Consider the following 27,978-nt stretch of genomic DNA (forward strand, 5'->3'; position numbering starts at 1 on the left):
TCGAAGACAGAATTGTATCTTCTGCTTCTTTTATAGAATTCCCTAGCCCTTAGTTCAAAGCTAGCATTAGATACTGTTAATGAGGATAAGGACAAATGAGTCTGCAAACACTCTGGTTTCTCTCAGAAGTGGCTAAACCTGTTATTTTTGGTATACAACATTTCTTTAGTGCCTAAGCTTACTCTTGGCCTCTTGCTCACCTATTAGCTTCCTACTCTGCTTCTATTCATCTCAGTAAAAGCAAAGCTATGAGTAGTAGCACCGTCATTTTGGTTAGGGATAGGGGAAAATCAGTTGCTTCGACCCCAGGGAAAGGAACTATTCAGAAGAGTGAACAGGGCTGTGCGTCATACCCAGGAAAAACTGAGGCCAGACACACTCGTTTTCACTGGGAAACTGCACTGCAACATCTTTATTTCCTAACGACTAGCCTCAACTCCAAAATTCGAAGGCACGGGGTGGAGCACATTGAGAGATTTGGGATCCACTTGCTGGGAGCCACAAGCCAAACAGGAGACACACAAAAGAAGATTGTATTTGATCTGCTTACTACAATGCAAGGCACATAGGAAACACTCAATGAATATCACAATTATCATTATTATTCTACTTCTTCCAAAACCCCTCATACGCTCTCACCCCCGGGGAACTTCAGCACCACGCGGCTCTTGGTTTTAGTCAACTAATGGATGACTGGGGGTCAGCGTGGCCCGGAGCTTTTAGATGAAGTGAGTTTTACTGAAGGCTTTTTCCTGAGAGGGAAATGAATGTGACAAAACAGGCTATCCTGTCACCAGCAATAATTGAAGTATGGATGATGATTCTGGGACTGCCCAGGCTCCTTTACTGTCCTTTTCAAATTAATTCACAAAAACGGTCACAGCAGCTGTCCCAGGAAATGCTAAGAGCCCTGTGTGAAACAGAGACTGGGTCTAATCTAATTACCTTATATCTACCACAGCATTTAGCCCAGTGTTTACACATAGTAAGTGCTTAACCACAATAATTATTATAATTCAAGTCCTTACCCACAGTTATTATTATAATTCATTCATTCAATTGTATTTACTGAGCGCTTACTATGTGCCCAGCACGTATTAAGTGCTTGCGGGAGTACAATACAACAGTAACCATGCTTTTTAGCTGCCTTATTTCTTCTCGTTCATTCCAAGATTTTCTGGTTTTGGCCAGGAAACGCTACTTCTAATTTTTTCCCCTAAACTGCAAACTTTGGGAACAATCTATAACCAATCCTCTGCTAGAAAAAAAAATGAATAATCATAATAAGGCTGACAGTTCCTTACTCAATTTAGATAATAATCACCCTCATTTATTTTTTTAATTACCTTAAGACTCGATATTTCTGATGACACGCTTTCCAAGCTGGCATCTTTAGAAGATGCTGTTAGGTCTTCGTACTAAAACAAAGGAGCACGGTATCGTTAGCATCTCTACCACATTTCGACTCTGTCGGAGGTAACTTTTGCAAGCCAGAGGTAGGGCCAGTTCTCCCGGGGAATGGACTTGTTTGAGGCTAGTCATGCACTTGAGGGCTGTAGGTCCAAAGGCACTTGGTTGTATGTACACTTTGGGTTCTGATATTTAACCAGCAAAATAAAGGATGGGGGACCTTAAAAGCACAAAAAAGTTTACCAAAATTATTTTTTTGATGCTGTGCATTGCAACTTCATAAAACAACTTACTCCTGCCTCTGCTACTTGCCTGTTCTGTGATGCTGGGCAAGTTACTTCACTTCTCTGTGCCTCATTTTCCTCATCTGTAAAATGGGGATTCAATATACCCTCACCTGCTTAGACTGTGAGCCCCCCAGTCAGGGAATGGATTCAACCTGATGAACTTGCATCTACCCCAACGCTTAGAGTGGTAACTGACATATAGTAAGCACTTAAACACCATAGTTATTATTATTATTAATATTATTACAACCTCCCAGAGCCAATCCAAACCCGAAGATGCAAGATTCGCATTAAACCAAGAGGTTTCTGGACTTACCTCTCTCTTACAGAGGCTAAGTTTGTCAAGGGCCTTGCATTTTTCTTCCATTAGTTCTGCAACTTCTGCGGCAAGTCGTTTTTCCCTTTCTAAAAGAGAAAGGCTCATATTGTCATGCTCCGACGTGGACGCTTTTAAGGAAGTTCTAAGTCCTAAAACAATTCCAACACCTCTTAAAGAAAAAAAGAAAACTTACCTAAATAAAGTCGGCTTTTCACCTGAAATAAAATGCAAACGTTGTAACAAAGAATGGCCATAAACTCTAATTTTATGCCATTACACACAAAGCCAAAAACACAGCCCAGTGAGATCTATATAGGCCTCTAAAGTCGGGGGAGAGGATGGTGCACTTTACCTCATCTAGACGCCTCAACTTGCCTAGCACAGTTCTCCGCACAAAATAAATGCTTACTCAAATACTGCTGAGGATGATAATGTCACAAGAAAATGAAGCACCTCACTTCAGGACGAATGCCATTTTCACCTCATTTTATATTTCACTGGCCTTCTCCTTTACCCAAATAATGATCAAAATGCAAACTCTATCTGGTGAGAACACACGCCAGCACAGGCTGTGGTAGAAATCATCATAGTACAGAGGACTCGAGGTCCAGAAAATACTTCTATTTATGCTAACTGGGGTAAAAAGAGAAAACGTAGGGCACCAGAGACAAACCGGGAACTATTTGAGATTCGCCGGATCCCTGGTGGTCATGGTATCCCAGACTCTTCCCAAAATGAACATGTTCTGGTCTTGGGCACTGTGTGTGTTGCTAGAGTCCAGAGGGAAGGGAGTTTCCCCAAGTCTGGAGATTGACTGTGGAAACTGAAGCAAGGAAGCTAAATGGCGAAACAAGGAACTCCTCTGGAATTACGAGCCAGTCAGGGCGGTACATCCTGAAGGGTTTAAAAAAACAAAAATAAAAACAAAGCTTGAAGGGGTCCTCTCCCTAACTGGTGAGCTTCTTCCAATCCCCCAGTCCAAAGAGGTGAACCATCCTGAGGTAAGGCAAGGCGCAGTATGTCCACTTGGGTACTTACTGACTGAAAACATCTGCGGAGGAAAAAGAGGACTGTAAAAACGCCAACTATTCCTGCGGGGCCCAGCCTCATATCTTCAGGAAGTGCTGCCACGGCCTTTAATTCAAAGAGAAATAGAATATGTACAGAGAGGGGCCAGCTTCCCTGAAGGCTGGGCCCTCCTCCCGGCCCCCTCCATTACCCAACCACCTTCCCAGCCCGAAGCACCCCCTGACTTGAGATGCAGACAGAGGGGGTTCAACAGGGAGGCAAAACCTGGATTTTCTTGACCAAGGCCACCCATCCCGACTCCTGGGACCCCAGCAACCTCACACATCCGTCTCCCCTTGCAGAATGCAAGCTCCTTGGAAGCAGGAATCGTGTCTACCTACTCTATTGTACTGCACTTTCCCCAAGTGCTTAATACAATGCTCTGCACAGAGCAAGAGGGAAGCAGTATGGCCTAGTGGAAACAACACGAGCCTGGGTTCTAACCCTAACTCTGCCACTTAACTGCTGTGTGACTCTGGTCAAGTCAGCTCATTTCTCTGTGCCTCAGTTACCTCGTCTGGTAAAAAGGGGATGAAGACTGTGAGCTCCTATGGGACACGGACGGTGTCCAACCCGTTTATCTTGTATCATCTACCCGAGCACTTAGGACAGTGTCTGGCATGGAGCAAGAGCTTAAGAGATATCATAAAATGTAAGTGCTAAATAAATACGACTAATTGATTCACAGCGGTCACGTGGGCTCTGAGGAACTACAGAATCTGCACACTCCTTCCCCGCCAAAGAGGTTCATTAGCTCTCCGGCAGTTATCCTGCTACTTCCCAGCCCGGTCCTGGCCTTAAAGAGCAGTGAGGGTGGAGAACAGGGATGCTGGACAAGGGAAGGTGGGGAAGAAAGGATCAGGGCATGACAGGATTTAGGAAAGCCCCGGCCCAACTAGGCTGAATGGCTACCCACTGGGCATCACCACCACCACATCCCAGCTCCTGGGAAGCTTGCAGACTCAAGTGACCCCAGGAAAGGGAGCCGGGGAAAGCCTGGGCAACCCTCATTTCTTGGACTTGATTGTAACTGGCGAGTAACAGCCTTCCCGCATTAGAAATGTTGACCTTATCTACATGTTCACTTCCTTGAGGATGGGCCCAAGGTTTAACTCACTCCTTATATTACTTCCAAAGCGTCTAATACTATGCATTGCACAAAGCGTACACTCAATAAGTAACTGGCATTTGATGGCGATAATGACAGAAACTTTGGGTTATAGGCTCAGCACGCCAACATGTTATTTATATATGATTATAACAAGCATAATTGCTGTAGCGCAAGTCTGAAATCTCTTCAATGCAATTAGTTCTTTTATAAAGCGAGTCGTATTCCCAAAGAACCCGGCATTAGGGAAAATTTGCATCTTAAAACTCACTTTGGGTCTGACACCCAGCTGTTTCTTCTGAGTGTATTACCAGCAAGTCTGAACCAAGGAAAGTTTGCCCCACCTTTCTACTCTAATAGGCAATGGACCACCACACTGGGCTGGAAACAAGTGAAGTTACTGACTTTGGCGGGGTGAACTGAAGTTAGAAAAATTAGGGACCTTGAAGCGTAATCCTAGTCTGCTCCGCTTTCCTTCGGAAAAACACTGAATTTGAGTGGCTTGATAAAAAATAAGAGAATCAGACTGGGCACGGTCCCTGTCCCACCTGGGGTCTAAGAGAAAGGCAGTGCAGGAACAGTGTCATCATCATCATCAATCGTATTTATTGAGCGCTTACTATGTGCACTTGAGAAGCACAAATTGGCAACATATAGAGACAGTCCCTACCCAACATTGGGCTCCATTTTACAGACGAGGCAACTGAAGCACAGAGAATTTAAGTGACTTTCCTAAGGTCACACAGCAGGCAAGTGAAGCAGGGATCTGAACCCAGGTCTCCCCACTCCCCACCCTCTTCATGCTGCTCCCCAAATACTCTGAACAATGGTCTGCATGCTGTGGGAGCCTAAAAAACACTACTGAGGGAAGATAATAATAATTAATAATACCATCACAATAATCCCAGTAATTATATTAATTAGTATAATTATTACCCCATCACAAACTAGTGCCTGGCACATAGTAAGCGCTTAACAAACACCATAATTATTATTTTTAGACTGTGCGCCCACTGTTGGGTAGGGACTGTCTCTATATGTTGCCAACTTGTACTTCCCAAGCGCTTAGTACAGTGCTCTGCACACAGTAAGCGCTCAATAAATATGATTGATTGATTGATTATTACTATTACTACCCCAGCACTTAGAACAGTACCTGGCACATACTCAGGTGCTTAACAAATATCATAATTATTATTACTATTACTCCAGGGCTTAGAACAGTTTCTGGCACATAGTAAGCGCTTAATACTATTATTATTATTATTATTACCCTAATGCTTAGATAAGTGCTTATACCATTACTATTAATAATAGTAATTATTTTTGGAGAAGCAGCATGACAGTGGAAAGAGCCCAGGCTTGGGACTTCAGAGGTCGTGGGTTCTAATCCCAGCTCTGCCACTTGTCTGCTGTGTAACTTTGGGCAAGAAACTTCACTTCTCTAGGCCTCAGTTCCCTCATCTGTAAAATGGGGGATTAAGCCTACGAGGCCCCCGTGGGACAACCTGATCACCTCGTAACCTCCCCAGCGCTTAGAACAGTGATCAGGTTGTCCCACGGGGGGCTCACAGTCTTAATCCCCATTTTACAGATGAGGGAACTGAGGCACAGAGAAGTGAAGTGATTTGCCCAAAGTCACACAGCTGACAATTGGCAGAGTCGGGATGTTTTTTTATAATGGTATCTGCTAAGTGCTTACTATGTGTAAAGCACTGTTCTAAGTACTTACACTCTTCCGTACATTCAACTCCCTTCTCAGGCCCCCGGTTCCTCCCCCTCCTCCTTCCCTCACCCCCAACGATCTGGCCTCCTACTTCATTAACAAAATTAAATCCATCAGGTCCGACCTCCCCAAAGTCTCTTCCCCCCTTTCTCCAACCCCCCGGCTCTCAACACTCTCTGCTACTCTCCCATCCTTCCCAGCGGTATCCTCAGAGGAACTCTCCTCCCTCCTCTCAAGTGCTACTCCGGCCACCTGTGCTTCTGACCCCATTCCCTCTCATCTTATGAAATCTCTCGCTCCATCCCTTCTCCCCTCCTTAACTTCCATCTTCAACCGCTCACTCTCCACTGGTTCCTTCCCCTCTGCCTTCAAACATGCCCATGTCTCTCCCATCCTAAAAAAACCCTCTCTTGACCCCACCTCACCTTCTAGTTATCGTCCCATATCCCTCCTACCATTCCTTTCCAAACTCCTTGAACGAGTTGTCTACACGCGCTGCCTAGAATTCCTCAACAACAACTCTCTCCTCGACCCCCTCCAGTCTGGCTTCCGTCCCCTTCATTCCACGGAAACTGCGCTCTCAAAGGTCACCAATGACCTCCTGCTTGCCAAATCCAACGGCTCATACTCTGTCCTAATCCTCCTCGACCTCTCAGCTGCCTTTGACACTGTGGACCACCCCCTTCTCCTCAACACGCTATCTGACCTTGGCTTCACAGACTCCGTCCTCTCCTGGTTCTCCTCTTATCTCTCCGGTCGTTCCTTCTCAGTCTCTTTTGCAGGCTCCTCCTCCCCCTCCCATCCTCTTACTGTGGGGGTTCCCCAAGGTTCAGTGCTTGGTCCCCTTCTGTTCTCAATATACACTCACTCCCTTGGTGACCTCATTCGCTCCCACGGCTTCAACTATCACCTCTACGCTGATGACACCCAGATCTACATCTCTGCCCCTGCTCTCTCCCCCTCCCTCCAGGCTCGCATCTCCTCCTGCCTTCAGGACATCTCCATCTGGATGTCCGCCCGCCACCTAAAGCTCAACATGTCGAAGACTGAGCTCCTTGTCTTCCCTCCCAAACCTTGTCCTCTCCCTGACTTTCCCATCTCTGTTGACGGCACTACCATCCTTCCCGTCTCACAAGCCCGCAACCTTGGTGTCATCCTCGACTCCGCTCTCTCATTCACCCCTCACATCCAAGCCGTCACCAAAACCTGCCGGTCTCAGCTCCGCAACATTGCCAAGATCCGCCCTTTCCTCTCCATCCAAACCGCTACCCTGCTAATTCAAGCTCTCATCCTATCCCGTCTGGACTACTGCACTAGCCTTCTCTCTGATCTCCCATCCTCGTGTCTCTCTCCACTTCAATCCATACTTCATGCTGCTGCCCGGATTATCTTTGTCCAGAAACGCTCTGGACATATCACTCCCCTCCTCAAAAACCTCCAATGGCTACCGATCAATCTGCGCATCAGGCAGAAACTCCTCACCCTGGGCTTCAAGGCTCTCCATCACCTCGCCCCCTCCTACCTCACCTCCCTTCTCTCCTTCTACTGCCCAGCCCGCACCCTCCGCTCCTCCACCACTAATCTCCTCACTGTACCTCGCTCTCGCCTGTCCCGCCATCGACCCCCGGCCCACGTCATCCCCCGGGCCTGGAATGCCCCCAATCCCTCTGCCCATCCGCCAAGCTAGCTCTCTTCCTCCCTTCAAGGCCCTGCTGAGAGCTCACCTCCTCCAGGAGGCCTTCCCAGACTGAGCCCCTTCTTTCCTCTCCCCCTCGTCCCCCTCTCCATCCCCCCATCTTACCTCCTTCCCTTCCCCACAGCACCTGTATATATGTATATATGGTTGTACATATTTATTACTCTATTTATCTATTTATTTATTTATTTTACTTGTACATTTCTATCCTACTTATTTTATTTTGTTGGTATGTTTGGTTCTGTTCTCTGTCTCCCCCTTTTAGACTGTGAGCCCACTGTTGGGTAGGGACTGTCTCTATGTGATGCCAATTTGTATTTCCCAAGCGCTTAGTACAGTGCTCTGCACATAGTAAGCGCTCAATAAATACGATTGATTGATTGATTGATTGATTTGAACCCATGACCTCTGACTCCAAAGCGCTTAAGTCTGTGAGCCCCACTGGGACAACTTGATTACCCTGTATTTACTCCAGTGCTGAGAACGGGGCTTTGCACATAGTAAGTGCTTAATAAATGCCATCAGAAAAATACGATTGAATGAGCAGTGCTTTGCATATAGTGAGCGCTTAATAAATGCCATCAAAAAATACGACAATGAACAGTGCTTGGCACATAGTGAGAGCTTAATAAATGCCATCATAAAATACGGCTGATTGAACAGTGCTTGGCACATAGTGAGCGCTTAATAAATGCCATCAAAAAATACGACAATGAACAGTGCTCGGCACACAATGAGCGCCTAATAAATGCCATCAAAAAATACGACTGAATGAACAGTGCTTGGCACATAGTGAGTGCTTAATAAATGCCATCAAAAAATACGACTGAATGAACAGTGCTTGGCACATAGTGAGTGCTTAATAAATGCCATCAAAAAATACGACTGAATGACCAGTGCTTGGCACATGGTGAGCGCTTAATAAATGCCATCAAAAAATACGACTGACTGACCAGTGCTTGGCACATAGTAAGTGCTTAATAAATGTCATCAAAAAATACGACTGAATGAACAGTGTTTGGCACATAGTAAGTGCTTAATAAACACCATCAAAAAATATGACTGAATGAACAGTGCTTGGCACATAGTGAGCGCTTAATAAATGCCATCAAAAATACGACCGAATGAACAGTGCTTGGCACAGAGTGAGCGCTTAATAAATGCCATCAAAAAATATGACTGCATGAACAGTGCTCGGCACATAGTGAGCGCTTAATGAATGCCATCAAAACATACGACAATGAATAGTGTTTGGTACATAGTGAGCGCTTAATAAATGCCATCAAAAAATACGACTGCATGAACAGTGCTCGGCACATAGTGAGCGCTTAATAAATGCCATCAAAAAATACGACAATGAATAGTGTTTGGTACATAGTGAGCGCTTAATGAACGCCATCAAAAAATACGACTGAATGACCAGTGCTTGGCACATAGTGAGCGCTTAATAAACGCCATCAAAAAATACGACTGAATGACCAGTGCTTGGCACATAGTGAGCGCTTAATAAATGCCATCAAAAAATACGACTGAATGACCAGTGCTTGGCACATAGTGAGCGCTTAATAAACGCCATCAAAAAATACGACTGAATGACCAGTGCTTGGCACATAGTGAGCGCTTAATAAACGCCATCAAAAAATACGACAATGACCAGTGCTTGGCACATAGTGAGCGCTTAATAAACGCCATCAAAAAATACGACTGAATGACCAGTGCTTGGCACATAGTGAGCGCTTAATAAACGCCATCAAAAAATACGACTGAATGACCAGTGCTTGGCACATAGTGAGCGCTTGATAAACGCCATCAAAAAATACGACTGAATGACCAGTGCTTGGCACATAGTGAGCGCTTAATAAACGCCATCAAAAAATACGACTGAATGACCAATGCTTGGCACATAGTGAGCGCCTAATAAATGCCATCCAAAAATACGACTGAATGACCAGTGCTTGGCACAGAGTGAGCGCTTGATAAATGCCAAGAGAAGCAGCGTGGCTCATTGCAAAGAGCCCGGGCTTTGGAGTCAGAGGTCATGGGTTCAAATCCCAGCTCTGCCAATCGCCAGCTGGGTGACTCTGGGCAAGTCACTTCACTTCTCTGGGCCTCAGTTCCCTCATCTGTAAAATGGGGATGGAGACTGTGAGCCCCAAGTGGGACAACCTGATCACCTTGTATCCTCCCCAGCGCTTAGAACAGTGCTTTGCACATAGTAGGCGCTTAACAAATGCCATCATCATCATTATTATTATTATTATCAAAAATACGACTGAATGAATAGTGTTCGGCACATAGTAAGCGCTTAATAAATACCATTAAAAACTACGACTGAATGAGCAGTGCTTGGCACATGGTGAGCGCTTAACAAAAGCCCACATTCTTCCCCCGAGGCCCCCGGCCCCGCCGCGAGGCTGCCCCCTGGCGGATCCGAGCGGACACGGCACCGTCCGGCCCCGCCGCGAGGCTGCCCCCTGGCGGATCGGAGCGGGCACGGCACCGTCCGGCCCCGCCGCGAGGCTGCCCCCTGGCGGATCCGAGCGGACACGGCACCGTCCGGCCCCGCCGCGAGGCTGCCCTCTGGCGGACCCGAGCGGGCACGGCACCATCCGGGGACCCCGGCCCCGCCGCGAGGCTGCCCCCTGGCGGATCCGAGCGGACACCGCACCATCCTGCCCCACCGCGGGGCTGCCCCCTGGCGGCCTCGAGCGGGCACGGCACCATCCGGGGACCCCGGCCCCGCCGCGAGGCTGCCCCCTGGCGGATCCGAGCGGACACCGCACCATCCTGCCCCACCGCGGGGCTGCCCCCTGGCGGCCTCGAGCGGGCACGGCACCATCCGGGGACCCCGGCCCCGCCGCGAGGCTGCCCCCCTGGCGGACTCGAGCGGGCACGGCACCATCCGGGGACCCCGGCCCCGCCGCGAGGCTGCCCCCTGGCGGATCCGAGCGGACACCGCACCATCCTGCCCCACCGCGGGGCTGCCCCCTGGCGGAACCGAGCGGGCACGGCACCATCCGGGGACCCCGGCCCCGCCGCGAGGCTGCCCCCTGGCGGATCCGAGCGGACACGGCACCATCCGGCTCCGCCGCGAGGCTGCCCCCTAGCGGAACCGAGAGGGCACGGCACCGTCCGGCTCCGCCGCGAGGCTGCCCCCTGGTGGATCCGGGCGGGCACGGCACCATCCGGGGGCCCCGCTTCCTCCTTCCGGAGGCAGGTCCGGCCCTCCCTCCCTCCGTCCGTCCGTCCGTCCGTCCGTCCGTCCCTCGTCGGCGGGCTCCCTCACCCTGGTCAGCTGCTCCCGGGCCGCCCCGTAGTAGCGGCGGGCGGCGGCGCCCAGCCCCGGCCCGTCCGCCCGTCCGGCCTCCATGCCTCCCCGCCGCCACCACCGTCCCGGCCCGGCCGGGGGATCTCCGTTGGCCCCAGCCGGCCTTCCCCCTGCACGTCCCGGCCCCGGCCTCTCCGCGCCCCGCGCCGGGGGCCGCGCTCCCCTGGTCCGTCCGTCCCCCCGCCTTCGGCCCCAAGGAGAGGGTCATAGCCCCCTCGGCCCCCCCCCCTCTCGGGTTGGTTTCGCCCGGAGGCCCCGCCCCCTCCCTTTCGCGCGAGGGCCGGAGGCTCGGCCGCGGCGCCCGCCCTTAAAGGGGCCGCGGCGCCGCCGGGGACGAAACCAAGTGCCGCCCGGGGGCCGGGTAGGCCGGGTAGGCCGGAGCTGACGCCGGCGCCCCCCTCCCCTCCGGACGCTTGGGCGGCCCCGAGCCCCGGCCGCGGCCCCGCCGGCCAATCCCGTGGCCCGGCGGCGCCGAGTCCCCGCCCCCAGGGCGGCGGGCGGCCCAATCCCAGCCCAGCCCTTCCCTCGCCCCGCCCCCTCTGGCCACGCCCCCTCGGCCTCCTCACCTATTTAAGCCCCGCCCCTGCCCCGCTTTCCCTCCCTCCATTCATTCATTCATTCATTCAATCAATCAATCAATCGTATTTATTGAGCGCTTACTGTGTGCAGAGCACTGGACTGAGCGCTTGGGAAGTACGAGTTGGCAACCTCAACTAATAATAATAATAATAATAATAATAATGATGGTATTTGTTAAGCGCTTACTATGTGCAAAGCACTGTTCTAAGCGCCGGGGAGGTTACAGGGTGTCCCACGGGGGGCTCACAGCCTTAATCCCCATTTTGCAGATGAGGTGACTGGGGCGCAGAGAATAATAATAATAATAATAATAATAATAATAATAATAATAATAATAATAATAATAATAACATTTATACAATAATATAATTATGTAATATAATATATAATATCATATAATATATTAATATATAATATAATAATGATGATTATGGTGTTTGTTAAGTGCTTACTATGTGCAAAGCACTGTTCTAAGCGCTGGGGAGGTTACAAGGTGATCAGGTTGTTCCACAGGGGCTCACTGTCTAAATCCCCATTTTTACAGATGAGGGAACTGAGGCCCAGAGAAGTGAAGTGACTTGCCCCCACTCCTCCCTCTCTCCCTCCTCCTTCCCCCTCCTCCCCCTCCCCCTGCCTTACCTCCTTCCCCTCCCCACAGCACCTATATATATATATATATATATATTTGTACATATTTATTACTCTATTTTACTTGTACATATTTGCTATTCTATTTATTTTATTTTGTTAATATGTTTTGTTTTGTTGTCTGTCCCCCTTCTAGACTTTGAGCCCGCTGTTGGGTAGGGACCGTCTCTATATGTTGCCAACTTGTATTTCCCAAGCACTTAGTACAGTGCTCTGCACACAGTAAGCGCTCAATAAATACGATTGAATGAATGAGTGAATTGAATGAATGACGGCAGAGCCGGGATTTGAACCCACGACCTCTGACTCCAAAGCCCGGGCTCTTTCCACTGAGCCACGCTGCTTCTCATCCAAATGGTCAGCGGGGCTCAGTGGAAAGAGCCCAGGCTTGGGAGTCGGAGGTCGTGGGTTCTAATCCCGCCTCCGCCACTTGTCAGCTGTGTGACCTTGAGCAAGTCACTTCACTTCTCTGGGCCTCAGTTCCCTCATTTGTCAAATGGGGATGAAGACTATGAGCCCCACGTGGGACAACCTGATCACCTTGTATCTCCTCAGTGCTTAGAACAGTGCGTGGCACATAGTAAGCACTTAACAAATACCCATTATTATTATGATTACTTAACTTCTCTGTGCCTCAGTGACCTCATCTGTAAAATGGGGATTAAGACTGTAAGCCCCACGTGGGACAACCTGATCAATCAATCATTCATATTTATTGAGCGTTTACTGTGTGCACAGCACTGTACTAAGTGATTGGGAAGTACAAGTTGGCAGCACTTGTATCACCTTGTACCCCTCCAGTGCTTAGAACAATGCTTGGCACGTAGTAAGTGCTTAACAAATAACATCATCATCACTGTTACTATTATTATTATTATTACTTAACTTCTCCATGCCTGTTACCTCCTCTGTAAAATGGGGGTGAAGACTGTGAGCCCCACGTGGGACAACCTGATTACCTTGTATTCCCCCCACCCAAAGCTTAAAACAGTGCTTGGCACATAGTAGGTGCTTAACAAATGCCATCATCATCATTATTATTATTATTATTATTATTATTACTTAAATTCTCTGTGCCACAGTTACCTCATCTGTAAAATGGGGACTAAGACTTTGAGCCCCACATGGGACAACCTGATAACCTTGTTCCCCAGCACTTGGGACATAGTAAGAGCTTAACAAATAAAAAAAAAATGATCTCCCACTTTATCCACTGATACCAGACAGCATCCCCCTCCAACTCCCTTGTCAGCGGTGCCAGAATCAAGAGAAGAGTGGCTAGGACTCTGGTGTCAAAGGCCAACAACATTTAGCCTATAGACTCTTAGAATGGTTTTAATCAGGGTTAAATTAGACTCTGTTAAACAGGCATAGTCTGGGTTTCTTCAGAAATCGTGGCCATTATCCAGATAATTTACCCCTTTCATGAACCTCTGCTTGCCTCAAAAACACGGACGCGTAACAAACAAAAGTATTATGTTTTCTGGTATGCCGATGGTTGCAGCGGTAGTAATAACAGCATTTCTTAAACTCCAACTGTGCGCCGAGCACTGTACTAAACGCTGGGAAAGACTACACGAGTGGAAGTTAGACACAGTCCTTCCTGGCCACCTTGGCACGGTTTCACAAACACCAGCAAGCAATTTAAATTTTAAACTTTAATATCCTGGCAAGCCACTTATCCAGACTTTAAGTTAAAGTGAGCCTGCCTGCTGCTCCATTAATTCCACCGCGGTGATCTGAGAGGATCAGAGCGCTGACCTTGAGAAATTTCTTTGGCATAGTGGAAGAACAGCCTGGCTCATTTTCACCCTATCGCTCCATTACTTTTGTCCCTAAAGTTCTTAGAGGAAATGTGCTACTTAGCACAGAGTCTGGCAAGGATACTTAGCATAAAATAAGGCTGAGAGCCCCAGTCTGGAGAAGACCAGAAAAAGCCGTAAGCTCTGGAGAAACGGCAGTTCACTGAAGTCACAAGAACTAAAGAAGGTCAAGGAATATAAAAGTTGTGAGAATGCTCCGTGCTATGGATAAGGAACTGAAAGAGATACTTAGGGTCAGAGGGAAAACTAGAGATAACTGGTGAGGATAAGCACTGTTTTGTTTTTTTTAAACAAAACTCCCTGTGAGCATAGTGAGGACTGGTAGTAAGAAATCACTGTCACCAATTTTAAAAAATCCTGCATCCTAAAAGTTGCAGGGTTGTGATTCTTTTCTTCTGAGAAACACATAACTGCCAACTTGTACTTCCCAAGTGCTTAGTACAGTGCTCTGCACACAGCAAGCGCCCAATAAATACGATTGAATGAATGAATGAATGCACAAAAACAAAGGGTAAATGGAAACACTTCACCTTTAAAAAGTCTCAAGGGATAATTTCAAGGAACCATAGCAACTCATTAGGCCCGATTATAAATGGATATTAATTAAACATACCATAGTGAGATAGGCCTCATTATAAATGGATATTAAACACACCATAGTGAAAGTTCCTTCCCCTCGCTAATCAAAACACCACATTCACCTTTCCACTGTTTTAGTATGGCCTGATGCTAAACCCCTATGTAAAGAAGCAGGATCAGGAAGAAAAGAACGTGTGAAATTCGCAGAAAGTAAAACTCTGAAAAATTTCACCATGACAAGACTACGCTACAACTTTGTCCACCGTGTCACGTGACACCAGCCCTGTCGCAGGATACCTGTGTCAGATTTCCTTTCGGCTTGCGATATTTTTAGCAAGACATACCTCCTCCTCTGCCTTCGGTGATTCCATTTCCAAGGAAACTTTGAAATCACATGCCCCGAGTCTTTATTAATTCTACGGAGCACTCAGAAGTCCTTAGTTTCTTGGAGGCTGTGGGCTCTTCCAGCAAGATCCTGAACACCTCTGTTCCAAGTGGAGACGGATCCGGTTTTGACATTTATGTGGTACAGGGGGGAGCCCAGGTGGAGTAAAGACTACCAACTCTATTTCAACTTTCATGGACAGCTTTCCCTCCTGGTAGGGTTACCTCATCGCGTTTTCTTTATCTTATTGGGCTACTCTTGGCCCTCCATTCTCTCCTTTGCAAACATTAAAGAAACAGTTTGGATTTCATCTCGCTCCCTTTCTTGCCAAGAGTTTTGGTGATAGGTCTCCAAAAGGTGCCAAAGCCTTTACCCCAAAACCCACTGGAGTTTTTTCCTGTTCTTTGGCTCCTCTAATTCCAGACCATCTTTCTCCTTCCTAAAACACTACTGGACTGTCTCGTTCTTTACATTTTTAACAATGTAAACACATTTGGTAGGCACATGGCAGTTTCTCCCTCCTCTCTTTGAAGAAATTTGAAAAGATCGAAGCGTCAGGAGCATGGCCCCTTGGAGACAAGCCACCCCTGCTCGAGACCTCACAGGGCAGGAAAGTACAGGGGACGGTGGAGCTCATCAACTGCCCAGAGCCACTTCAGTCTGATGGACCTTGACGGGGCCCCATCCGACCAGTATTTAAGCACAGACTGCTCCCACTCAGCTCAGCCACAAGCAGAAGAGCAAACACAAACTACTGAACCAGGTGATGCAAGAGTTGGTTCTCAGAGTTTACTCCCTTAACAGAACCCCAGGGGAGAGGGGAGAGAAGAAAAACTTTCTAACCACCAATTGCGGATTCAACAGGGGGAGCCAACATTTTCAAGGTGGGGAAAAATGTGGGAAACTCAAGAAACCACCTGCAATTTTAACTTATAAAGTCGGAATTAGTAAATGTGTTTTTGGAGGTCATTTATACAAGAAAAATTAAAATCCATTCTGTCCACTGCCTGGCACGATTACCAAAGACATTCTGGCAAACACCAAAAACCAACCTTTCATCCCTCTAGACTGCAAGCTCATTGCGGGCAGGGAACGTTTCTACCAACTCTGTTGCAGCGTACTCTCCCAAGTGCTTAGTACAGTGCTCTTGGCACAATAAGTGCTCAGTAAATACAATTGATTGACTGAATTTGTACTTCCCAAGCGCTTAGTACAGTGCTCTGCACACAGTAAGTGCTCAATAAATATGATTGATGATGATGAATTGCTTGAATAATAACCTGACTTTTCAGGCTCACTTGATTCACGGCTGCTCCCGAGGGCAGAGAATCGTGCCTATTAACTCTATTGTACTTCCCCAAGCAGTCTTGCACATTGTCAGCACTCAGGAAATAATACTGGTTGGTCGATTGCTCAATAAATAGAAGTGACAAAAGACCTGAAGAGAACCTTAAATTTACTTTTCTGTTTTGGTACCTGACAAATTTCAACCCCAGATGGATATGATTAGTTGTCCCGTATTAGCTAGGAACACCATGGATTTTGCCCCTGTTTCCATCATCAAAAAGAACAATTGTGATCCCTGAAAAAATCCTGTTCATTGTCCTGGAGGTCACCAAGGCAGCAGAAGGATTTAGCTGAAAACCAAGTTACTGCTATGCATGGTCTAGAATTCCTGCCTCCACAGACACCTCTGTTCAGGATTAAGCAGGCATGGCAGGAACGTGGGACACTCTGCCATCAGTGGGGGGGACAGGGAAGCACCGTGGAATATCGGCTCGGTGTGGGAAGGGCCGATATTTATTGACCGTTCACTGGTGCAATGCACTATAATGAGCACTTGGGAAATTCTAACAAATGCACAACGATGATGATGATGGTATTTGTTAAGCGCTTACTATGTGTCAATCACTCTTCTAAGACTTGGGGTAGTTACAAGTTAATCAGGTGTCCCACATGTCCCACATGGGGCTCACGGTCTTAATCCCCATTTTACAGATGAGGGAACTGAGGCACAGAAAAGTGAAGTGACTTGCCCAAGGTCACACAGCAGACAAGTGGCAGAGCCAGGATTAGAACCCAGGTCCTTCTGACTCCCAGCCCCTTGCTCTATCCACTAGGTCATGCTACTAGCATGCTTCATGCTACTTACATATGTTGCCAACTTGTACTTCCCAAGCGCTTAGTACAGTGCTCTGCACACAGTAAGCGCTCAATAAATACGATTGATTGGTTGATTCCCGTAAGGCCCAAACTCTGCCCACAAGGAGTTTACAGGAGTTCGTGAGACCCTGGAGGACCAAGAACTAACTCTGGCCCATGTCTATTTCTCACCCTTGTGTTTTCTTCCCAGCCCTTAGTATGGTGCTTTGGGCACAGTGGGTACTTAAATACTATTACACTGCTACTTACCCTAACTTGGGTGACACACATACAATTATTTACAGATAAATTAATCAGCATGAATAATTGCTTGGGCATTGACTATGCAGAAACACCCACAAGTTAAGAGGAAGAGCAAAAAATATACAAATAGGGCAATGGTAGCGTTATCTGCCACGAGGTGCCCTCTTTAATCCTTTCCATGCTGCCCCTCACAGAAAAAAAGTGAGACACGATTCCTGACTGTCTGTTCTACAATTGAGGTTGCATTTATTTTACTTGTACATATCTATTCTATTTATTTTATTTTGTTAGTATGTTTGGTTTTGTTCCCTGTCTCCCCCTTTTAGACTGTGAGCCCACTGTTGGGTAGGGACTGTCTCTGTATGTTGCCAATTTGTACTTCCCAAGCGCTTAGTAGAGTGCTCTGCACATAGTAAGGGCTCAATAAATACGATTGATGATGATGATGATTGGAGATGTTTTTCTTTAATTAGTGAGTTGGAAAATAAAAGGCCACTTACCACTGTCATACACAATGCAGTTATCGAAAAGGTAGCACTTACGAGGTCACAAATGCCAAACTGAAGCAAATATTGGAGAATCTGACTCTTCTGAGCATCTTCTGCTGATTGGAAAGGAAAGAAGACTGTAAGCTCCTTGAGAGCAGGGATCAGGTCTAACTTCATTGTACTTTCCCAAGAGCTGAATACAGGGCTCTGTATATATGAAGCGCTCAATAAATACCATTGATTGATTGATTGATTCACATTCAAAATCATATAACTCATTAATCCACTTTGGCTCCTATGGTCTCATTTTATAGAAAGTTTTCAAAGAGAAAAGAGCTCATTGAAGAGGGGTTCTTACTATCCAACTGAGTGCTGTTGAAAGTTGATGACTCTTCTTGGGCGGGAACTTCAGAAGTTGGTGCCCCTTCTGATGGGTGGCCAAAGCTGTTGTCATCCTTAAACTGTGCATTTCGTTGATATGCCGCTTCACAAACCTGTCTCGGAAACTTGCTTCCAAAGTCTTTATCTGCAAGGAGATGCAGAGGGGAATAGCAATTAATTTTGTCTTTTTTTTTAATGGTATTTGTTGAGCACTTATTATGCGCCAGGCACTGTTCCAAGTGCTGGGGTAGATACAAGACAATCTGGTTGGACACAGTCCCTGTCCCACATAGGGCTCAAAGTTTCAATCCCCATTTTACATTTGAGGTAACTGAGGCACAGAGAAGGTAAGTGACTTGCCTAGGTCACACAGCAGGTAAGCAGCACGGCTGGGATAAGAACACAGGTCCTTCTGAATCCCAGGTCTGTGCTGCTCTTTTCATTGCTGTTTTCTGCCAGTGGGCTCTCAGTTCCATTTAGAGGTAATTTTCAGTCAATTGCTTTTTGAGGTCTTATAAGGAATTTGATTCTCTACTCTAGAGAAGAAATTAGAATCAAACTCTGGCACCTCCCCACCCACAGTCCTCCCAAAAGAGTTTCAAGGTCCTGAAGAAACTGTGATTTCAACGTTTTTTTTTCCAGCCTGAACACCATCAGACTCAATTATACAGGATACATCAGAACCATATTTCAGAAGGAGGCCATGGAACAGATGCAAATCGGGTTAAGTATAATTAGCATTATTAACATAGGGGGTAAGTCCGAGAATCCCAGTAGTAACAGATCAGAAGAAACCATCAATGGTGAACTAAAAGAATGCTTCTCAAAGAACTTCTGCTGTGGTCTGTATTGCAGCCACCCTAACTTTTTGCAGCTATATCTACTTAAACTTGTGTTAATGAAGATGCATACTGAATTGGAACTGTCTAGAAAAATAAGAACTTTGAGTTGAATATGTGGAAAACTATATTTGTAGTTCATTTTTGTCTGGCATCGCTTGAGAGTCAATGATGTCAATCAGCAACTTGTTTCTGGCCAGGCTAATGCTAAACTATCGCAGAAGTAGCGTGGCCTAGATGAAAGAGCCTAGGTTCTAATCCCATCTTTACCAATTGCTTGTTGTGTGACTTTGGGCAAGTCACTTAACTTCTCTGTGCCCCGGTTTCCTCAACTGTAAAATGGGGATTCAATACCTGCTCTCCTCTTAGATTGTGAGCCCTGAGGGTGACAGAGACTGTGTCCGATCTAATTACCTTGCATCTACCCCAGTGTTTGGAACAATGCTTACAAATATAATAATAATAATAATAATACCATATTTATTGAACCATAGACACATCTGTTCAGGAGAAAAACATCCATATCTATGTATGTATAGACATACACATCTACAGATATCTATATATCTAAATCTATATCTATAAATAGATAGATAAAATAAATCCTCTGGTCCACTACTTCATTTCCTAAAATGGCTGACAAGGCCTTTTAATTGTGGCAAGGAGCACGTTTACCAACTCTGTTGTATTGTACTCTCCCAAGCATTTAGTATTATGCTCTACACTCAGTAAGTGCTCAATAAATACCATTGATTTATTGATTTAAACTGCTTAGGTTTAAAACAGGGAGGTGGAAGCAAATGAAAAAAAGGGACATAAGTGGAATATATTAACTGAAAGGGGACGTTTGCTTCAAAATTTGAGAGCTGGAGGAAGTGCTGACAAGCAGAAGCAGATCCATTTTGAAGGCTGGAAAAATAGATGCACTAAGAAGGATGAAGTTTTTGAAAGGAAACATTTAGGAAATCCTTTTCCTTTAATGCTTCCTTTCAAAATCTGCATATATCTGGTCTGTAAACTCCAAGAGGGCAGGGCTCCTGTTTACTAATTCTATTGTAGTCTCCCAAGGGCTTAGTACAGTGCTCTGCACAGAGTAAACAATAAGTACTAATGACTGATCGATCTTATAATGTTTTATATCCTAATCAACTAACTGGGTAATCCAGCACATCCTGCTTCAAAGGAAAGCAGAAAGTTTAGTTCACATTTTAACCAATCTGGACTTGAAACAGACTTAAATCTGATGCATTTGAGCTTGCTGATCACCATCAACTCCGGCATCTGCAAATTCACCTTTGAAATACATTAAGCACGGCTGATTTTTAAGTTCTGAGCAAAAAAAACTTTAGCAGTTTTACGAAGAACTTCATACTAAGGGGTTTCCTCAGAAAATAAAGTCCATTATTTAAAAATGGGCTCTTTCACCATTAGTCTTCACAGTTGACGGTAATGCCAGAATGTGGGTTTTCAATATGCTTTTTGGAAAGACTGTGATTTGAGAATTAGGGAATGTCCTTCCAACAGCGTGAACCTGTCTGGGCTCAGCCTGCCACGTAATCAAAGACAACGCTTGTGCCATTATGTACAGGGTCAGAGCGGGTGAGTAATGAAAGTGTGAGTTTTCTTTTAACATGAGGCTTTGCAAGAACACAGCACAGCACAGAAGAGCTGGGTGAATCTACGGTGACCAGGGACGCAGAATCAATCACTGGAAACTTTTCCACTGAAAAGCTGTGCAATCTCCTTTTCTGGAGATTATCCAGACAAGAAGAGAAACGGAAGGAACTAGGTCAGTCAATAAATCGTATTTATTCAATCAATCAATCAATCATATTTATTGAGCGCTTACTATGTGCAGAGCACTGTACTAAGCGCTTGGGAAGTACAAATTGGCATCACATAGAGACAGTCCCTACCCAACAGTGGGCTCACAGTCTAAAAGGGGGAGACAGAGAACAGAACCAAACATACCAACAAAATAAAATAAGTAGGATAGAAATGTACAAGTAAAATAAATAAATAAATAAATAAATAAATAAATAGAGTAATAAATATGTACAACCATATATACATATATACAGGTGCTGTGGGGAAGGGAAGGAGGTAAGATGGGGGGATGGAGAGGGGGACGAGGGGGAGAGGAAAGAAGGGGCTCCTCTTTCATCATGTACTGTGTGCAGAGCACTTAGTAGAACAGAGTTGGTAGAACTAGATGACTCCTTAAGCTCCTTCCCTACCTTCTGATTTTATTATTCTTTACTAAGTACTTGATATTCACTTCACAACACTTATGTACATATCCATAATGTATTTTAATGTCTGACTTCCCCGTTGGACTGTGGCAGGAAATGTCTAACCAACTCTGTGGCATTCTCCCAAGTGCTTTATTTTGTTGTTAGTATGTTTGGTTTTGTTCTCTGTCGCCCCCTTTTAGACTGTGAGCCCACTGTTGGGTAGGGACTGTCTCTATATGTTGCCAACTTGTACTTCCCAAGCGCTTAGTACAGTATTCTGCACACAGTAAGCGCTCAATAAATACGATTGATGATGGTGATGCTCTGCACACAGTAAGAGCTCAATGAATACCACTGATCATTAAGCGTTTTCACCCCCTCTCTTTATTCCTGGAGGAGCAGGGTTTGTGACCTTAGTCCCAATTACCAAGTTACACATTACGCTAGCCCATACCATCTGTGGACACAAGAATTAAGAGTGTGCAGGCGTGTCAGGAGTTTGATCTGAAAGGGATCTGTCACAAGCACTGGAACCAAGGCCCAGAAGCCTATAATAACAAAGACGTTCGGAGCCATTGAATAAAAACCTTATGGAGAGTTGCTGCAAAGCCATGGGACTGATTTGATCCTTGTCAAACTCTGCCTGGTCAAATGTTTACCTATGTAGATTGAATTCCGGATGCCAGGGCTGGACTGCTACCCTCAGGGACTCTGGGAAAATCCCAAAGGACTTGACTGAGCCGCATCAGCTGCATCTGACTGCAAGCTTGGCAAAACTCACAGCAAGTAAAAGAACGCCTGAAGCCAGTGAGTGCTCTTTTGATATTTTCCCTCTCTTTGATGGAACAAAAGTCTTTAGGAACAGGCCCCGGCTGTAGCTGTGCAAGGTGAATATTTTCTAAGCTTAATTCTACAGACAAGAGCTGCTCATCTTGTGAAAGAGCAGTCACACTCTTAACTTTAATGTGAGCAATTCCAACTATGGTATTGCTTCTCACATCGTTTCTCTCAGTAATGGGATATCTAAGTTTTTCTACATGTTAATTCTGGCATTTCTCCCAGGTTTTAATTGAGCCTCTGCAAAAGGAAACAATAACCTGCTTACAAAGTTATGGTCCATGGCTGCTTTTTCTATCTTCTGTGTGACTTCTCCCAGTTTCCAAGTCTAACCCCCAAATTCCTGGAGAAATGGCTACATCAGATCAAACTAGAACTTGCTCAGTAGCTTTCTGATGGGTCCATACTTTCTCTGCTGTTTTAGTATAAGTCAACATCATTTCTAGGTGGTAAATCATCTTGTCAACTCAAATCCTTCTGTGCCTTTGACACCACCTTCATTACTTTGGTTGTGAGACTCTGGACACTCAAGATATCTCTAAAATGATTAATGGAAGAGAAGATACATGTATTCTTCAAACTGCTTATTTCTGAGGGTTTGATTCTAAGCACAAGTGACTTCTGTGTTTTCGGGAAATCTATGGATGCCTCTACTTGTAGATCTTTTAGCAAATATATCTTAAAATTGGTGCTATTATAAAGATTTTCATACCGACCTGGTTGATCATTTCTCCTTAACTTCTCAACACCCACATTTTCCGGGTCATGGCTTTCAGCTGATGATTCCTGTTCCATCTGATGGTCATCTTCAACTGGGTTTTCCTCATTCCAAGCTCCTAACTGTGACCCTTCTTCCGCTGTCCTGCTTTTGAAGGACCATTGGTTTTCTAAAAACTTGGTCCAGTATGAAGATGGCTCAGTATTAGCTGGCTCTGATAATTTCTCATCAGTCTGTCCATCAGAAGCTGTCATTTCCTCAGCTTCTAGTTTCTGCTCCTCAATCAGATTCGGGCCGGCTGGCAGCAGGTCTTCATTTGTATCTCTTCCTTTTCCCTCACCACCATTTTCTTCTTCATCCATAGTCACTTTGCCCTCAGCATAGGCAAAGTCAAGCATGTTTCTAAAATGTGAATGAAGCCAGCGGGGCTGGGGGGTGGAGACATCACTTGCCACGGTTTCCTCTTTTTCTTGTAGCATGTCCAGATACGGAACTTCAGGTGCCTGAGCAGTCGCCTCAGTGCTGTCCACGGCATCCATTGGTGGGTCGCTTCCTTTGGGCGACATTGCAGGTCCTGGATCCTCTTCACCAAAACCTAAAAATCTTGAAAACCTCCTATCCAGCCAGTTACCCTCTTCCAGGTGGGGTTCAGGTTGCAGTTCAGGCTGTGACTTTATCTCTGACTCCCTTTCCGACTCCACACTGTCCAGAACGAGCTCACTGTCTTGTAGCTCTCTTAAGTCACCCTCATCACCAACTGAGTTGGCTTGTAATGGTTGAACGGTAGATTCTGAGGACTCTTCAATGTGTTCTCTGCCCAGGCCAAACCACCCTGTCACATCAGTTATAGCCCATGATGAAGTTTCAGGATCCCGGTCTTCTGAGTCATTAATACTTGCATCTGCCCCAATCTTGTCTTCTTCTTCTTCCAAGTTTCCCAACGCGTCTCTTTTGAAATCACGTTCATCTGCATCTGGATAGGGATATTCAAATCCTTCATAACTGCTGTGTTCTGAATTCTCTTCATTTTCAAAATGGTAGCTGCTCCCATGAAGACAGATGAAATCAGATTCCTAAAAGGAAAACAGATCATTTTTCAATATTGTCCTGCACATCTTATAAGGATGGAGCCTCCCAACAGAAATGACAGATGAGCCTCAGTCTGGAAACTGAAAATCTGCCCAGAGGACTTGATTCTCATGCTAGTGGTTTACACGATACTGTCTGCCCTGTCTCATCCCAGTGGGGGCCAGAATATAGTAAGAGAATTGGGGGGTGCAGCGGGACGGCACACAGCAAAGTGTATGTGTGGCCTTTGCCCACATTAGCCAGCTACAGGGAAAACCAGGATTAGAATCTAGGAGTCCTGATTCCTAGCACCGTGTCCTGGCTCAAGTACAGCAGCACTTTTTCTCCTTCCAAGTCTGATGCCCCTGAATCATTTCAAATGGGCAGGGAATGTGTCTACCAAGTGCTTAGTACCATGCTCTGCACATAATAAGCACTCACTAACTACCACTAATCTTGCCGCTTCTCCATTCTACTTTTAACTGTCTCCACAATCTCTTTCAATAACCTTACTGCCAGGGAATTACTCCTAATATCCCTGCAGACTGTAGGATCTTTGTGGGCAGGGAATGTGCCTACCAACTCTGTTGTACTATACTCTCCCAAACACTTATTACAGTGCTCTACATGTAGTAAGTACTCAATAAATACAACTGAATGATTGATACCTAACATCAGCCTCTTCTGCTACAATTAAAGGTCATTTCTCCTTGTTCCTTCCTCACCAGATGTGGATCAAACAATCAATGTTTTTTATTGAACACTTATTGTGTACTAAGCGCTTGGGAAAGCCCATTATAACAGAGTTGGCAGACGTGATCCCTGCACACAAGGAGTTTACAGTCTAGAGGGATAACAGCTGATTGCCATCCTCTGAGTAACAATCCTTGAAAATGGTGATTAAATCAGTTTTTTGGTGCTTTTCCAGAGTAAAAACTAATATTCATCTAATCGTTCTTCATATACCTTAGATTCCAAACCGTGTAAGGTAAGGGGCCAATATCTGCCCACTGTGTTCTGTTGTACTCTCCAAAGCTTACAACAGTACAGTACTCTATATACAGCAAGCAATCGATAAATACCATTGATTCTCTACCGCATTCCTATAATTCCCTGGTGTCCTCAGGGTGTCCAGTTAAGCCAATGAGTTTTGAGAACAGAACCTGGTGTTCCCGCCCAAAAGCCCCTGGTGAAAATATGACTCAGACATAATGTAGCTCTGGGTGAAATGGGTATCCCCATGCTGGTGGAAAATGGAGAAGATTCACAGGTGCCAAGGATCCAAAGGACATTCCCTTCCCCACTCTGCTGCCTATACAGCCTCCACTGATGGTAGACAGAGTTTCACGAGTGGGAGGTGAGATCTGTGAGAATTTGGCAGCCGACGATCACGAGTCAGAGAAATCTTTCTGTCGGCCTGGACATTAGCCACAGTAGGAGGAAATAGATCAGTTGGGTCCACGCTGGGCTTTACCTGAAAGCTGTCAGAGTTCAAACACATTTCCAGGGAGGACCCAGCACCCTCAGTGCCACTTGAGACTATCAGAACATTTATATTCAAGGTTGATAACTGCCCATCCTGAAAATGGGAAGAGTGGGAAGCTCACTTACTTTGCTTGGCACTTCAACTTCTTTAGAAATAAACACTTCTTCCACCTGGACTGCCTCCTTTGGAAAGTATCCAAAAGCCATGCCTTTCTACCAAAATAAAAGGAGATGAAAAGCTTTGAGGAAACCACCAAGGAATGAAGAACATTAAGTGCACTCTTGACTTATGCGCTCGGGTAAGATCAAAACTTGATTGATGTTAGATGTGCACCCAGGATTTAATTTTCACATCCAGTTCAGACATACTCTAAGAGTCACACTGTAGTGGATAAAAGGACTTAGGTTCTAATCCCAGCTCCACCACATGTCTGCTGCGTGTCACTGGGCAAGTCACTTCACTTCTCTGTGCCTCAGTTACCTCATCTGTAAAATGGAGATAAGAGTATGAGCCCTATGTGGGACAGGGACTGTGTCCAACCTGATTAACTACCCCAGCACTGAGAACAGTGCTTGGCACATAGTAAGCACTTAAGTACCATAATTATTATTATTATCTAGATAAACACTTTAAGATCAAACTCTGTATACTTCCACAGAATGACATCATTACACTGCTGTGCATGAAACAACATTTGTGTATTCACGTCCCGTGTTTCTGAGGGCAGTCAGTGGCCACCCTATTGTACATAAGGCTGTCAGCAGCTACGTCTTTTACCAGGAGAGACAGTGGGATCATCAGTCATGCTTATAAATTCCTGTTTTCAGTTGAACACATTAATCATTAATTTTTCCCCGTTACTGACTCAGGGGGATGATTAAGGCTTATAGAACCCTTGCTCCTTCCGGAATTTGGCCCATGCAAGGACACACCTTCTTGTTTATCCTTTGGAAAAGTTCATCTCTAATCTTTCCTTGCATTCGATCTCCTCAGTAGAACTCTAATCCTTCTCCACCTGGCCCAGCTGAAAGAACACAGGCCTGGGAGACAAGGAACTTGGGTTCCAATCCCAGCTCCACCACTTGCCTGCTGTGTGACCTTGGGCAAGTCACTTCACTTCTCTGTGCTTCAGTTTCCTCAACTGCTCCCTACCTTCAAAGCCTTATTAAAATTATATCTCCTCCAAGAAGGCTTCCTCAACTAACTCCTCAATTCCCCTACTCCCTCGCCCTTCTGCATCGTCTTTTTACTCGGATTGGTACACTTTAAACACTTGATATGCATCCCACTCTCAGACCCACAGCACTTATGTACATATTTGTGTACATATAGTCTACATTTGGGTAGACTGTAAGCTCACTGTGGGCCGGGAACATGCTTAACAAATACTACTTATGCTACTGAATACAACCAACTCCTGGCTCCCAAATTTCCCAGCTTTGTCTGGATAGGATGAGTTACTACTATCTTAAAAGTGCTTGGAGAGCATCATTGGTCAGATTCTGAGGACAAAATATACATTGTTTATCTCTGAAACATCAGCAATGGGATCATTTGTTCCATTTAATTTTTGTTCAGAATTTCTACTCAGGTCCAGATACTTACGCTTCCTGCCCATAAGTCTTCTCTTTCTCCTAAAAGTTTCACATTCACAAATATCTCTTCTCCCATACTGAAGTTCAGAAATCGACAATCGGGACCTCTGTAGTCTCTTATGGCTTGGACTCTGCATAGTGAAGCTAAAATTTGTGTTTAAAGAAAAAGAACACGTTTTTAACAGCGGTTGTTCCTTGTCGGACACCCAACAGATGCTTTAGATTTTGCTTTGCAAAGAGCAATGCATTGGTTATGTGCAGTTATATATAGAACTACTTTATCCCTACCATCACTTGATCTTAAGTGGTGAAAAAACATTATCTGAGTGAGATAATAATTAAAAATGGATCAAAACTGGGGATACCTTTGAAAAAATTAAGTGGCTCATACATGCTTGTTTTGGAAATGATTTAAAGCTATTTTCATCATTTTGACCTTTCTGTCTATGAGTCCAAACTGGATTCTGTAGTTTCTACCGACAAAGCTAATGGGTAGAGGTATGTAAAACATCAAGATTTTCAATATTCCAAATGTGTCCTTTTACCTTAGACCTTGCCCAAGGCCCAGGACATGAAGAGTTCCTTTCATCAAAGTTTGCTGTTTCTTCTGGTCCATAATAACCTGGTTTTCAGACAAGATTGCCAGGCATGTATAGTGGAACACAATGGTCAGCATCACTAGTGATCCTGTGCCAAAGGGTAGGCACTACATAACACCTCCCACATTCCAAAGGTTGAGTTGGGTTGTCTTCCCATTGAAATCTCCCCTCCAGCCAGGACCAAGCCCAGATTGAGGGAAGAGCCAGAAAGAGAGGTGTTCGTTCCCCGCACCCTCGCCCCTATCTACAAAGCCACTGATTAGCAGAGCTGCTGGATGGGTGAATTACCACAGCTGTTCTGTAGTAGTTGGGGTATTCAGGGCATCCAAACACACTTGAACTGCTACCACAGCCAGACCCCAACACTACTC

At 45.6% G+C, this 27,978-nt stretch overlaps 1 protein-coding gene across 11 annotated transcripts in view; it reads right to left on the reverse strand.

Annotated features, from left to right (window-relative positions):
• MIA2 (MIA SH3 domain ER export factor 2) overlaps window positions 1-27,978 on the reverse strand; it is a 58,630-nt gene that overhangs the window by 27,663 nt on the left and 2,989 nt on the right. For 7 of the 11 annotated variants that reach the window (XM_038756425.1, XM_038756424.1, XM_038756417.1 and 4 more), the window contains exons 2-10: window positions 27,019-27,152; window positions 25,539-25,625; window positions 22,858-23,932; window positions 18,209-18,376; window positions 17,863-17,966; window positions 3,055-3,150; window positions 2,210-2,231; window positions 2,014-2,102; window positions 1,347-1,418 (exon numbers count right to left, since the gene is read on the reverse strand). In XM_038756425.1, the coding sequence (XP_038612353.1) occupies window positions 1,347-1,418; window positions 2,014-2,102; window positions 2,210-2,231; window positions 3,055-3,150; window positions 17,863-17,966; window positions 18,209-18,376; window positions 22,858-23,932; window positions 25,539-25,625; window positions 27,019-27,152 (1,847 nt within the window). The remainder of the gene's footprint in view (window positions 1-1,346; window positions 1,419-2,013; window positions 2,103-2,209; window positions 2,232-3,054; window positions 3,151-17,862; window positions 17,967-18,208; window positions 18,377-22,857; window positions 23,933-25,538; window positions 25,626-27,018; window positions 27,153-27,978) is intronic. The other 4 variants (XM_038756421.1, XM_038756423.1, XM_038756418.1 and 1 more) reach the window with 3 other exon arrangements.

The sequence above is a fragment of the Tachyglossus aculeatus genome, chromosome 14 (assembly GCF_015852505.1).
Source record: "Tachyglossus aculeatus isolate mTacAcu1 chromosome 14, mTacAcu1.pri, whole genome shotgun sequence".
In the NCBI taxonomy this organism is placed as follows: Eukaryota; Metazoa; Chordata; class Mammalia; order Monotremata; family Tachyglossidae; genus Tachyglossus; species Tachyglossus aculeatus.